The sequence below is a fragment of the Maylandia zebra genome, linkage group LG20 (genome assembly GCF_041146795.1).
Source record: "Maylandia zebra isolate NMK-2024a linkage group LG20, Mzebra_GT3a, whole genome shotgun sequence".
Classification (NCBI taxonomy): Eukaryota; Metazoa; Chordata; class Actinopteri; order Cichliformes; family Cichlidae; genus Maylandia; species Maylandia zebra.
The window spans coordinates 16884856-16899300 of record NC_135186.1 but is presented as its reverse complement, the minus strand read 5'-3'; the positions used below and the strand labels follow the sequence as shown (position 1 = coordinate 16899300).

Below are 14445 nucleotides of genomic sequence, written 5' to 3'. Positions count from 1 at the left end.
ATGACTGAACTTCAGTCAGACAGCTAATGTTTGAAATTGGTGTTTTATTACAGAAGCATAATAGTCTTTAGGCTTCAAGCTCAGCACTCATTTCTCAAATAAAATGCACATAGAAATTGGGGTGTGACAATTAAGACTAACACCTAGTGTTTTTTTGTGTAAGGATTTTCCTCAGCTGTGTCTTTGTGTTTAGCATGTGTGCCATGACACTGTCTGCTCCAGCCCACCTACCACAGATCACTCACAGGACTACCCGGTCTCTGCAAGTTTCACAAAAGATCAAAACTTAAATCTAGAATGGAATCTCCCATTTTTGAGCAAGTAATCAAAGAAGTGATGAGAAATCCCCACCCCCTCAAAAAATTCAATAATCATTCAAATAAAAAAATAAAAATAAAACAAAAGAAAATGCAAAAAATAAGGTGAGAGTTTAGCTATGGATGATTTTTAAGTTGCTCTTGGAGCTTGCTCCAGCAAAGCCCTCATGTCCAGTAGTGCATCCTTCATATTTTGGATCAGATGACGTGTGTTTAGTCTCTTGTGGGTGTTGGAAGTTGCCATCTCAATGATGAAGTGACTGTTATGTACACTGTAGCACAAACTGTATCCAGAGTTTTCATCAACCTGATGGACTCCCACAGAGCCGGTATTGGATGTCACCTTGTGAAGAGAAATTTAAGTGAGAACGTTGCTTTACAGACCTTTAGATAACATTGTGAGTCCCACCACAAAATATGTGAAATGAAATGTTAGAGATGCAACTAAAATGCACTACTAATTTAATTCAGTCATGTTAAAAGTGTCAGATGTTTAAGAGCTGCGATGACTTAAACATTTCTTCCAATTTAAATCTTTGTGTGAATGTGAAGAAATCTAGTCTTAAATAAAAAGGTTCATTTTTAATACAACATCAAGAATCGGGCAGAAAAATGATCGCTCTCATGGACATGAGAATACTTGCACCCTGCAGCCATCCACAGTTGTTTGTGGGTCTTTCTGCTGTATGAAGTCACTGTTGGGTTTTATGGATGTCTTCCACTCCAAACTGACTTCTATATATTATGTTCAATATCAGAGTTTAAAAGAAATGTAAACTATACAATTTTACAAAGGGTCTTCTTTAATGATGATTTCTTCCACTTTAGTATACTTCCACTGGTTGAGTATTTTTTTATGAAATTTGAAGGAACATTTAAATAAATGTCCAATTTTGTTAATAACTAAAATATCTGTAGACACATACAACTGATGATTTTTTATAATTTTTAGATTTTTTGGACATGACATAATGACCTGCAAGGACTTCTGCTGGGTAGCTATTTAATCACATGCATGTGTTAGTGAGAAATATCAGTTTTACCTATAAGCCCTTCACCAACATAAACAAAGCAACATTAATGTGTTTTTACCTGACTTGCGGCGAATTGGTAGTTAAGGATTTTTTTGTATGAGATGTCTCTGAAGATGTCAGGCATGGGGAGTTTATTCTCAACAGCTTGCAATCTGAGAGCAATGATATGGGCTACAATATCATGTCCTCCAATTACCTGTAAGAAAAGAAAAATACTACATATTTAACCAACAACTCTTTGGGATACTATTACATGTCTGTCACACTCATATCTTTAATTAAAGATTAAAGACACAGGACCAAGTTATGCATTGCAACCCCTAACCCAATTTAAAATAGGAACTTGGCCTAGTTCTCTATTATGTGTAGATGAGTGTGGTTTATACATAGAGTATACTTAAATGGTTTATAGGTCAATGTTAAGGGATGTTAAAAAAAAAAGAGAAAAAAAAAGGAGGGGGGGGGGGGGTCAGGTACAAGGACAAGAATGAAAATAAGTGGTGGCTCCATCACCAACTACAGGCACTGCATGAACTTGTACACAGAAACACTTTCTGTTGCTTAGTAGTTAAATAGCCCACTATTGTTCTGACCTTGTCAGTAGCACTGAAGTACACACTTTGTAGTTTTATTAATGCAGTCACACTGTGTATTCATTTACAATTTTTTGAAGTGATGTGAATATTCAACATTATCTAACAATCAAACAAAAACGCTTCCTCGATCATGCCAGCTTTATATTCATTCTCGTTAGATGAATATTTGCAACAATCTCATTGAATTCAAATCTGAAAATCTACAAAATTACAATATGATTAAATAAGTTGATTAAATAGGTTTGAAAGGCTGAGAAGCTGCAGTCAATCCTTACATCAACAAGGGCAATGCAAAGCATTGACAGGGGTGTGTAAAACACACTGCCTCTGGACTCTAGAGTACAAAGTGATTAATCACCCTTTTGAGTTCGCCAAGCCAGTGGTTGCCAGTGGTTCATGGTTGCCAGAAGAACGGCACTTGTGTGACTGCACTGTCCAAGTGTACAATTTGGTGGCGAGGGGTTGTTTTTCAGGAGTTGGACTTCCAGATAATAAATGTGCTTCTAAAAGAACGGTCAGAAATTCCCATAAACACACTCTTAAACCTTGTGGAAAGCTTTTGCAGCAGAGTTGAAGATGTTAAAGCTGCAAAAGGCTGGCAACATTATGTTAATAGATTAAGAATGGGATGTCACTCAAATTCAATGCGTGTGAAGGCAGGTGAGTAATATAGTATAGTTGCATCTACTCCATTTTCTAAGATTGATGGTAAGACCTGTCTAGTTTTCCCACCAAAGCAGTGGTGCACATCAGTACATTGGTATACCATGCTCCCACTATTCAACTGTGTAGGTACACAGGTCTTCTTTGCTTCTCTAGAGTTCTTTTTCGTTGTCAGATATTTTCACTGTCACACCTTTGAAGACTGATGGAATAGGTTATTATTATACTTTAACAAATTTTTATTTGATAGAGCAACATGCAAGAGTGAAAATTTAAACTAATTCAGAGTATATGGAGAGAACAGTTGCTGCCAGAAGATATAAACTCCACAAAACTGAAGAACTAAATGTTGTAAATGTTACTCACCGCCTTAATATTCTCTTTGTGTGTTTTTATGGCTTTTTCCAACAGATCAATCTTCTCCGTGTTCTGTGTAAAACAGAAAGATGAAATCTGGTGAACTGCTGTACTCTGACCCAAACACAAACTGTGTCAAATACCGAGCTGAGAATGACAACATTGTTTTAACTGTACATCTGTAAGTATGAAATAAAGGTTTATATTATGGAGAAAAAAAACCAACCAAAAAGCACGAGTATCAACAGTACTCCACTTTAGTGCTGTACACACTCAAAGGTACAAACAACAACTGTCCCTGTGCAGATATTTATGAACCTGATTGTAAGAGTTGGATTTAATGTTACCCATCTTGCCAGACCTGCTTTTGAGGGTCATCAAAGGCCTTGACAAAGGCAGCTGAGACACTTGTCGTTGAAAGCAGTAGGGACACACGTCCACGCCTGAACATTCGCTGGCTGACAGCTTCATATGATGCACAGACCTGCTTATTCATCCTGTCAAGAGAAGGGAGAGAAAGATTTTCCATAAACTGCGTTGCAACAAAGTTCTAAAACTTACTGACTCATGAGAGAAATACTGGCTCTGCGATGTAGTAATTCCTCCTTCCTTTGGGCTAATGTAAGCATACTGGCTGAGATCACAGCAGTTTTTCCTCACTATAAATGCCAGAATTTTAAATACCATATGAAATACATTGTGGGGCATCCCAATCTCTCCAAAGTGCTTATAAACTATGAACAAGCTAGACATCTCATGTCAGGGAGTGTTATTTCACATATCTCCATGTGTGAAACATTCTAGTAAAGCTGCTTGTCTGTCTGTCAGATCTGACAACATTCTGCATACACATCTCATTCTCCATGAGGTTTCAGGATTTCACCTGTAGTAGGCCAGCTGTATGGCCATTTGGATGAAAGCATCAGGGCTCATGTTGTGGGCCTTCAGATAATTTTTCCCAAAGTGGTCAAAAACCAGAACACTCAGATCAAAGTTTTGGATGTTTCTGTAGTTGGAGGAATGGAACAAACATTATACAGATGCAATAACAGACTGTGTCAAACACAAGTAACCATTGAATACACACAAATGCCATTTTGGTGCACGAGGCGAGATTATGGTTAGGCACTTTGTTGATACTTGACTTGTGGTAACAAACTGTAATAAAGGTCAGGGATATATTACACACTATTAATTCTAATTACAGAAAACCTGAACATATTCACATCTATTAATTGGGTGCTTTACATACATTGAGATTTTTATGCAGCAAGACCAAAAGCCACTTTTTTGTAGCTCACTTGAGTTTTATGAAGAACAGGTTTACACCAACACAATAAAAATACCACAATGTATTCAATTTTGAACACATTTGTTGCTTTGTGTTGTGAAATTTATTTTAAAACTCACACAAGATGTGTTGTGTGTAACATCCCATTTTGTTTTTCAACATCATTTCTAAGTGCAATATAACCTTTAACCATATTCTTTTCATACATATAACCAAATGTTTTATTTGTTCTAATAGCCATGCCTTAGCCCTAGCTTTGTTAGTGGATGACAGTCTTTTCGTGCCAGATGTGCAGATGTTTGTTCAACATGAGCCATATTGAACAATTTAAAAGTGATATGTACTCACCTGTCCATGCTCCTTTTAGCCTGCTCAATGATCTCTTTGATATCAGGGGTGACATGGAAGTGTAGTTTCTGGGGCATAGGTAAAGGCAGAATGGAAGCTTGCCTCATCTCTGGCTTCTTCCTGTTTCAAAAATGAGGGCAAATACATTTGGTGGAACAATATCACATGAAGTAACAAACCAAAGGCACCATACAGTATGCCAAACAAACAGAGCATGTGCCCTCCTTTAATCCTTAAGTCATGAAGGAGGTGATGTTTGCACAGCCAAGTGATCATAGCCCAGGCGTGAACAATTAAATTCATTCATACCTTCCACACATAAATACATACATATACCCAAATTGTGTGATTCACGAAAACCATACATCTGCGTTAATGCCATGTAATGATTTTAAAATTTAACATCGGAATTTTCAGTAATGTCATAACAAAAGAAAAAGCCTAAATCTACATAACCGAAAAACAATTTGGTTCCACTTACATGGATGCGACAAGATAGTCAGTTAAGGCCATACTAACTGTACCATCAGCAACAATATGAATCAGATTTAAACCCCATGACCCATCTTCTGCAACAATTATCTGAAAGACAGAAACAGTATTAGGATTTAATTGCAATTGTGTTGTCTCCATGTTTGCAATTTTTATGATCCTACCTGTCACTAAATGGTTGTGGATTAGAAACTAACATACCCCACGAATATGCTGCTTTACACACATTTGTGCAGTGAAACAAATCTTTTTTTGGGAGGGAATAGCACATACTCAGAGACCTGGCAGATAATTCTGGTGTTGGCCAGAGGGGCCGATGGTGCGATATGGCAGCCTCGCTTCTGTCAGTCTGCCCCAGGGCAGCTGTGGCTACAACTGTAGCTGCCTCCACCAGTGTGTGAATGTGAGAGTGAATGAATAGTGGCATTGGTAAAGCGCTTTGGGTGCCTTGAAAAGCGCTATATAAATCCAATCCATTATTATTATTATAATTCAGGAATTTGAAGGAAAAAAAAAAAAGAAAAAACTACTTTCTTACTTAGAAACCAGGAATGTCTGCTGGACATACCTCGGGTATAGAGGAATACAACAGAGGAGAAAAAACAAACAAACATTTTAGTCAACTAAAACAGATTAAAGAGGTACACCATGATATCTACATGAGTCAAGTCGCTGTACTGTAACATTTTTGAACTTTTTAATTACAAAAATGTAATTTAAACTTACATTGCAAGACACGGGTCTTCTGGGGTTTTTTTTTTTTTTTAAAGGCAGAAAGATAGCAAAATAAGTGAATAGAGTAAAAGGCCACGAAATAAAATGAACACTGAATTTTTCTCTTTAGCTACATTGTATAAAGGGTTTTCCTTAACCACATCATTACTCGAGAAGGTCAAGTATACAATCAAGAGATCCCTTCATGTATGTAAATACAGAAGGTTATTCTTAAGTTTTTCAGTTTAACCAGTGATTTGCACCTTATTGTATAAACTAGAATAACTGGAAGAAAACAGCATGGAGAAGGAAAGGAACAGCTCATCATCGTCTGAAACATTTCACATCAGTCCTCAAACATAGTGGAGCCAATGCTGTTGCACAGTTATGTATGCATGGGTCACTAGTGTTTATTGACTGATAGAAGTAGCAGGAAGACAAAAAAAGCAATTACAAGCATAGATTTCAACTCATTTCTACACAATTTTAATAAGAAATTGTATAAGAAAATACCCACCCACCTACAAAGACAACATTTTGGATGGCTTCATTAAGTATACTAAAGTAAATTCATTCATTTTCTTCTAAATATCCAATTCAGGGTTGCAGGGGGGGCTGAAGCCTATCCCATCAGCCACAGAGTGAGAACAATTCACACTCATACCTAAGGCAGACGGCTACGTGCACACGTACACGCATCGTTTTCGTTCCGTTTTGGCCTCCCGTCCACGGCGCTTTACCCAAAGAAAAACGCAGCGTTTTGAAAACCCTCTCGAAAACGCATACATTTCAAAACGGAGCTGTCCCGCGTGGACACTCAAAAAACGCAGACTTTCTAAAATGATGACGCATTTTAGTCATGTGATGCAGGCATGTGACCAATTTTTAAAAAAAGATAGCGGAGGGCATTATACAGCAGTTGTTTTGTTTGCTCTCAATTTTGACAGCCCTATTAAAGATTTGTATCAGTTTGTACATGCTGCAGATAGCTTTTCTTCAAATTATTTAATTCTCACTCGCTTTGGCAACTTTGTACTGTTGTGTTACTGGCAGCAACAACTCCGCCTCATTGTTAGTCTATTTAAAAAGCTTGGTGCTTTCCCTCGACCTTTTGCCGCGATGTTTCAACGAGCTGATAATGGATTGGAAAACCAGTAACTGCTTACTGTGAGGCAACAGTGAACCACTGAACCTCCATGTTGCCCATTAAATAAGTTAATGAATATCAGGTGACTGAGGGGAGCCAGTTGGGAATTTCGCCCCCCCCACACACACACAAAAAATACCACATAACCATCCATTTCTTCAGGCAGGTTGTTTCTCACCTGCAGTGACTTGTCAAACCAGCGGTTGGCACTATTCCACTGGCTGCCTCCTCCATGTGTTATTAGGTGGAAATCACATGTGACGTACTTGTCAGACTCTCGAGGTATGGCTCTATCCAAACACAATGTGAAGATGCTCCTTTCAATGGCTGACAGTGATTCTTTGTTTGTTTGATCTACAAAAAACAAAACCAACCAAACCCAATGATTTTTAACAGTTTAACAGATCTTGCTATGACAGAGTGTCTCCATCACAGACCGCATGAAGCAGTCACAGGTACACATGCAAATACACAAAGGCAAGTAACACTATACAATTTCACCCCTCACTTATGTGCAAAAAAAAAAAAAAGTTAACATTGCCCCAGAAAGTTAATTCTGTTCACCTGAAGGTACAGTTTTCAGCAGGAGAAACATTTCGTCATCCAAGTGACTTCTCATCTGACTGCAGGTTTCCCTAACCTTACCTGGATAATTAGGCATGCATCAAGTCAGTTAACATCGCCATCATTCCTTTTCTCGTCTCTTTTTTACTAGCGTGACCAGGGGTGTAGGAATTGGTTGATCTATTTATCCATACATTCATAAAACACACTCACCAACTAGAGAAGTGCTCAGCATGCTCTTCCCCACCCAACCTCAACGTTTGTAATGCAAAAATAGGGGCACCTTCTTATTAAATAGTATGTTCATATGCACGTCCAAGGTCACACATATTTTAAAATGCACCAAAGTTTCCTCTTTGGTGCATTTTTCATCCTAAATGAGACATTTTGGTTTAACAATAAAATACCTTTGAATAAACAAAATTACTGGTCGAAAGATTTTGTTGAAGTAATTGTTACAATTTGTGAAATATTCATTAATTAAACAGTAAACATGGCATCTGGTGAGAATTTGTTATATATTCTTTTAATGAAAATGCTGAGTGGAAATGATGAGCATTTTAAAAGATTGTACCTCTTGTATTTTTTTCCTCCTCCCATGCTAATCCAATAATGGCTGATACTGATGGTGTAGGAGGTCCTCTACCAGCATAACTAAAGCATGGTTCAGGGTCAAGTTTTATAAAAATTGAATCTCTGACATCTAATCTTAAAACTGGAGTGGATCTTTCTCCTGAATAGGAGCTGGTTCTACAGCAAATAAGCCTGTAGTTGAAAACATGGTAGTATGATATTTAAGCTGTGATGGGGCTGATCATTCTGGACTTTGTGGAAAATGATTCTAAGCAAGTTCTTAATTTATAGAGAAGAATATCACACTGCTCAGCCTTCCTGGAAAAGTGTACTCCAGAGTGTTGGAAAGAGGCTAAGACTGATTCACTGAACTAGAGACACAGGAGGAGCAATTTAGATTTGAGTTGAGTTCAAATATCTAAAGATTCTGTTCTCAAGTGTTGTCAAGATGGAGTGAAACAGATCACTAGATTAGTAGCGAATTATGACAAAGAGTTGACAGTGAAAGCAAAGAATTCAGTCTACACTTGATTTTCTAGCCCTCACCCAGTGTCATGAACTCTGTTTACCAAAACAAAGATATTTTGGGCACAAGTGGGAGAAAAAGGTTTCCTTTCAATTGCTGGGCTAGGTTTGCCAGAGGTTACTTCCTGTTAAATAGTAGGTCTTCCTTCCCATTGTCAGCAAGCACTTGCTAAGGGAGGATTCTCTGATGTTTTCTCCACTATCATAGGGTACTTACAATGAAAAAGTGCCTTTTTTTAAACTTTGTTTATTGAGTGTTATTTCAGTGTTGTCCTTTTAGGATAGGACCCTGGGGTGTGCAGTATTGATGGTTGCCCAAGTCTAGAAGTTTGACTTGTAATCTTTTTTTCCCTCTTTTCTATTTTTTTTTTTTTAAATTTACTAAGGAAAATCCTCTTGCTTCATTTTACAAATTCAGTTGTTGCTAACAAGCTAGCTTTGGCTCTTCCATTCACATGTTTTATTTACCGGCTAGCCAGGCTGATAGTCTTTTGTAACTCTGTAATTGTAACCTGTAAATTGTGTTGTTGTAATAATTAGCTGAGATCCACTGCAAACTAGCTGGGTCACCCATTAGAACCTGCAGCACCATGATGTGCACTTAGCCAAGCTCACCAAGGTTGCAGAGAATAACGATGATGTGCTAGGATGAAATAGATGCCAAAAATGTTTTTCTGTGTTATTTTCTGGTTCATCACATCATAGAGAATGCAGATTACCCTTCTTTGCCAAGATCCGTTACTGTTGACCACTTTATGTCACACACTTTTTTCATTAGTTTAATCTGAGTTAAAGCTAAGCTTGGCCTTACCTTTCATACTGAGATATGCTTTGCTCCAAGAGTCACGATCCAGGGTGGTGAGGATACCGACAGGCTCCGTGTTAGTCTCTGATGTGGAGGTGCAAATGCTCTCCATCTGAACACAAAGCTGATCAACTGTCAGCGGAGTCCCATCATTGTGGTAGACCTCCACCACAAAGAACTGATTCAAAGGGAGGACACAGATTTATAGCATTACTGAGCACATGCTTCCCATCCAACTCAGCACTACATGCCTTACATTTGGGTAGTGGGACTAGGTGAACAGCCCACTCCTTTGGCCAACAGCAAAGAGTTTTTCAGCTACTCTTTCAAACATTTCAGGTAGTGTTCAAGTGTCTGCAGAGAGGAGAATTGAGTTGGGTTCCACTTGGTTTGCTTGGATTGTCATCTCTGGCAAACTCTCTCTTCCTATCTGGGGTTCAACTTTTGACCAGGGGGACTGTATTCAATAAGGGTCGCCAGGCTAGGCCCCAGATGCTAACCAATCTGATTTGGTTATGAGTGAGAGGGAAAGATAACTGAAACCATACTGGCTGGATTAGTAAGGCCCACATCAGGTGCTAGGGAACTGTTGGAATACTACTATGGAAGTAACCTCAGCGAAAGAGGGTACATGAGATGGACATCAACAGTTGATGCCACCGACATCAACTGTGTGCAAGGAGAAGAACCATTGTAGAAGAATAGGCCCCTGCACGGTATGCACCACTGGCAGATAGAGGAAGTGGCTGACATCAAGAAATCCTACCAGTGGCTGGGAAAAAACTGGACTGAAGGATGGCACAGAGGCACCTCTAATGGCAGTACAGGAACAAGCTCTAAGCACAAGATCCATAGAGGCTGGGTCTACCACACCAGGTAAAAACCCCAGGTGCAGGCTGTGCAAAGATGCCCCTGAGACAATCCAGCACATAACAGCAGGGTGTATTATTGAGATTGACCAAGCTAAGATCCTGTAGGACTTGCAGATACAGACAGACAAACTGGTGATGGCTTATCAACCGGACATGGTAGTGGAGGACAAGAAGAGGAAGGAAAATAACCTTTGAGCAAGGGAGAATAAAGACCATGCAAAGATAGGGTATGCGTGAGAAATGGAATCCATTTGACTATTTTTTGTAGGTCACGAGTAGTGTTTATAGAGCAAATATTAAGCTAACATTATATAGTACAGTGTGTTTTCGCAAGTCAATAGCCAGGGGTAACAAACCTGTGAAGATGTTACTCGCTACACTACAATATTCAAGCAAATAATTAAATGTCTTTTTAAAAAGGTGTGCTCATTTCACCCATTTCCTTATACACAGTAAACTATTCACTCATCCGTGTGAATTTGAGTGATATCCCATTCTTAACCCATAGACTTTAATATGTTGGCCCACTCTCATTAGGGATAAGAATAGAGAATCCCAGTAGTTCAGTTTGTTGGAATTGTTAGCTCGCTTGCCATAGAGTCCAATCAGCCGATTTCATTTTGTCTCAGAGGAGGAGGAAAATAGTGGCAGTCTACAGCGTGGATATAAACATTACTTTTATTTCTATTCCACAAAAGCACAATGGCAAAGTGTATACTGCATCCAGGACAGAAACAACCGCATTATGCTTTTAACACAGCTTTGGCTCTTTGCAAGCATCTCCACAAAGACTCTGGTAATATGTTGTGCAAAAAAAAAAAAAAAAATCTTACCTGAGAGTTATATGCCACTGTGATGTGTTTGGGTGGATTGCCGATCTTGGCATGGAACACCACCGAGTCCCTCTCCAGACCTGGGATGCGGCAGGTTGACAGCAACTGGGAATATTGCTCCATACAAAGAGGTTTCCCTCCCAGATTCTCAGCTGGTAATGTTTCACTGTGAAAGACACAGCCTCCATCAGTAAACCGAGGTGGGCTGAAAAATAGAGGCAATACACAAGTACCAAAAACTACTAAACTGATCTCTTAACCACTTTTCTTGTTTTGGTGTCTTTTGGAACATTTTGATGGAATTAGAACTTACGTTATTACAGGCATTTTTACAAAACAGACTCAGTTTCAGAGGCTCCCTAATTAATTTTACCGACTAATAGTTTCATGCTCAGGTGAGATCAGTTTCCTCATTATTTATTCTCAAAAGGTCCTGTGAGCATATGACGTGTTAACTGCACTATGGCATCTTAGATCTCTGGAGATTAATTAATTAATTAAACATTAATTTGATTCTGGTACTCACTTTTCAATGGTTGTCTTAAATTCCAAAAGAGCTATTATTAGTTTGGCTGCACACCTAAGCAGCAAACCCCCCCAAAAAACAAAACATGTTAGTCGTTTTAAAAAGCTATAAACACATATACAAGGTATCATTTTTGTGTTAGAGTGTGTGTTGGTTTACCTAATTTGTCCCTGTTTATCCCTGAAGTCCAGTCGAGGACACGCAATCGGGACATTTGCGTTAATCACCACAGGGCTCCGGTTCCCAAAGTATTCCAACTTCCCCCACAGGTCTGTCGTCTACACACAGTAGCAGGCTGTTAATTAATCCTGCAGAAAGCAGCTGATAAAAATTAGTGTCATCACTTGAGTTTCTAAGATGTTGCAAAATTTCATTTAAGTGTTCCTACTCTATCTGCAGTTCTTGACAAATTTACACCATTTTCTGTAATTGGAGTATTTTCATCAATTACTATAACTACAGCTGTACATTCTGCCATTGCCTTTAATGATAAGGCTCAGGGCAAATAGACAAATTATACATCAAATCACATTTTTTTAATTAATGGAGTGCAGTACCACAGCTCACTTAAGACAGTCAAAGAATTATATTTTATAAAAACACTTATAAACCAAAAATATTATGATTAATGTATATTACTTCTAGACTAAATATTACTTTTGCTGCTGCTTGTGAATAGCATTCACTCAATTTCACTTTGTTAGTGATAAACTAGTTTCCAAATCAGGCTGTGGGACAGTGTCAGACTTGAACACACAGAGTAAACTTTAACCCGATGCATATAAACATTTAAGTTTCAAAACTCTGATGGGCAGCTGTCAGATTAGAAACTGATGGCAGCACTTGAAGCACAGTGAGCAGTAAGACAGATTTATATAACTTTCACTTAATGAATTATTTCCCCACTTGCAATGATCAAAATACAAGTTCTCTTTTGGATTTACGTCATCACATTTGCAGCAACAGTGTTTCATTTTACTGTTTAATGCAACATTGTTAATCAATAAGACCAATAAAGATTCATTTCAACTTTTCAATCACAGTGGTTTTCAGTTACCAAATGTTCTGAAACAGAGCTGCTTTGTTTGACACAATACATTTAATTATCAGTACTCTTCATTGCTGCCTGCAGTTTTTAGGTTTTGTGAAGCCATATAAAGAAAGACTGGGTATGTTGAAATTTCTTCATAGTATAGTCCTCTGGAATAGCATTTCTATAGTACTTTTCTATTTTTACTAATGAATAAGGCCTGATGTTTTTTGTTCTAACTGATCCTACCTGAGACCTTTTTAATTCCATCTTCTTCCTTCCCTATAACATGATCATTCATTTTCAGTCAGTTCCCTATGTCTGGTCACTGCAACTTGAACCTCTTTAGTGGCAGTAAATGAGCTCACCCAGTTGTCAGTGTTGCATGCTTTCCTCTCCAGGCTTCTCTGCAGTTCCTCTCCAACCCCTCCTCTTTTCATAAAGGCCTCAACCAGCTGTTTCGCTCGCTTCCACTCATCCTCTTCTATTATGGGCTCCAGGGCACTGAGGTAGCCCTCACATGTTTTCCGCAGAGGGGGGACAGGTACCCTGGGAAGTCCCTTCTGCTGGTTCAAGTATCTGTCACTAATAAGAATCACTCGTACAGGCTTCACTAACTGATAAGATCTGACCTGGTCTGGAGGATTCAACTTCCCCAACTTCACCTGGGAGACAGAAAGACAAAAATACACGAATATAGAATAAAAGAAGATCAGATAATAAATCCTGAGACTTTTACTAGCATTCATTTGGTTAAAACATGAAAAATTGCTTCTGTTAATTATTACGTTAACAAAAACATAAAACCTCACACATATTTATGAATACAAGGTAATGGGCTTTTGTTATGACTTCAGTAAGATAAATCCTAAACAACTACACTGAATTGCTTACCATAATTCTGCTGAAGATTCTCAACATTGTATTTTCAGGAAACTCGCACAGAATGAGGCTGGAGTGTATTCACCTGTTTAACCGGCAGTTACAGTGCTGAAAAAAAATGCCAATAGACAAATAACTATCCTGAATCATTTATTGTTTGGCTTACACAGACACATCCCCATTAAGGTGATAACTGCTGAGGTAAAAACAAGCAGAAAACACTCCAGGGCTGCCAGTTTGTTACTCCACAAAAATAATAGCTTTCAAGCACACCTGCTCTACATCAGACACTGGCTGTGTCCCAATTCAGGGTCTGCACGCTTGAAGTACGCATTTCAAGTGCGGTTACGTCACCGCCACGCCACGCCGGCTGTCCCAATTCGAAGCGTACTTCAAATGCGTCGATTTCCCCAAATATCAAGCGTGGTCTGGTGCACGCTTCGTGGTCCCATATATCCCACAATTCATAGCGCGGCGGTGGGTGTGGATAATTTTGCCGCAAAATGCGGCAGACGGGAGCGGCCGAAGAGGGGTTTTTTTTCTTCCAAACTTTATTGAACTTATAAAGCGAACAGTCAGTCATTCCAGTTCAGTTTGTACAGTAGACATACAAGGCAAATAAGAGTAACAATATACAGTACAATGAAAAAAAGAAGGATAAATAAAGGATAAAAAAAAAAAAAAAAAGGGGGGGGGGGATGTGACAGACTTCATAACAACTTTGTACTTGAAAGTTGTGACAGCTCATTCGTTAAACATTTCTGAATGAATTTCAATCAATGATAAACCTTTTTTTTTTTTTTTTTTTTTTAAAATTGGAAGTTAATTTAAGAGTTAAAGTAATATTCAATTTCAATCAAAAACAAATTAAATGAT

General features: G+C 38.4%; 1 protein-coding gene across 2 annotated transcripts; it reads right to left on the bottom strand.

Moving 5' to 3' along the window:
- Window positions 1-24: 24 nt before the first annotated feature.
- On the bottom strand, window positions 25-14008 carry LOC101486106 (carnitine O-acetyltransferase). Of its 2 annotated transcripts, XM_004573442.4 has the most exons (15): window positions 13843-14007; window positions 13582-13677; window positions 13056-13352; window positions 11817-11935; window positions 11658-11711; window positions 11132-11297; window positions 9433-9604; window positions 7138-7313; window positions 5088-5188; window positions 4607-4726; window positions 3851-3973; window positions 3329-3464; window positions 2977-3039; window positions 1410-1547; window positions 25-660 (listed from the first exon to the last, which is right to left on the bottom strand). In XM_004573442.4, exons 2-15 carry the CDS (start codon window positions 13606-13608, stop codon window positions 448-450), a joined length of 1905 nt encoding a protein of 634 aa, XP_004573499.1. In that variant the 5' UTR covers window positions 13609-13677; window positions 13843-14007; the 3' UTR covers window positions 25-447. The 2 variants fall into 2 exon arrangements, with proteins under 2 accessions (XP_004573499.1, XP_076734598.1); XM_076878483.1 differs by lacking the exon at window positions 11658-11711 and having other exon boundaries at window positions 13582-14008.
- Window positions 14009-14445: the final 437 nt, after the last annotated feature.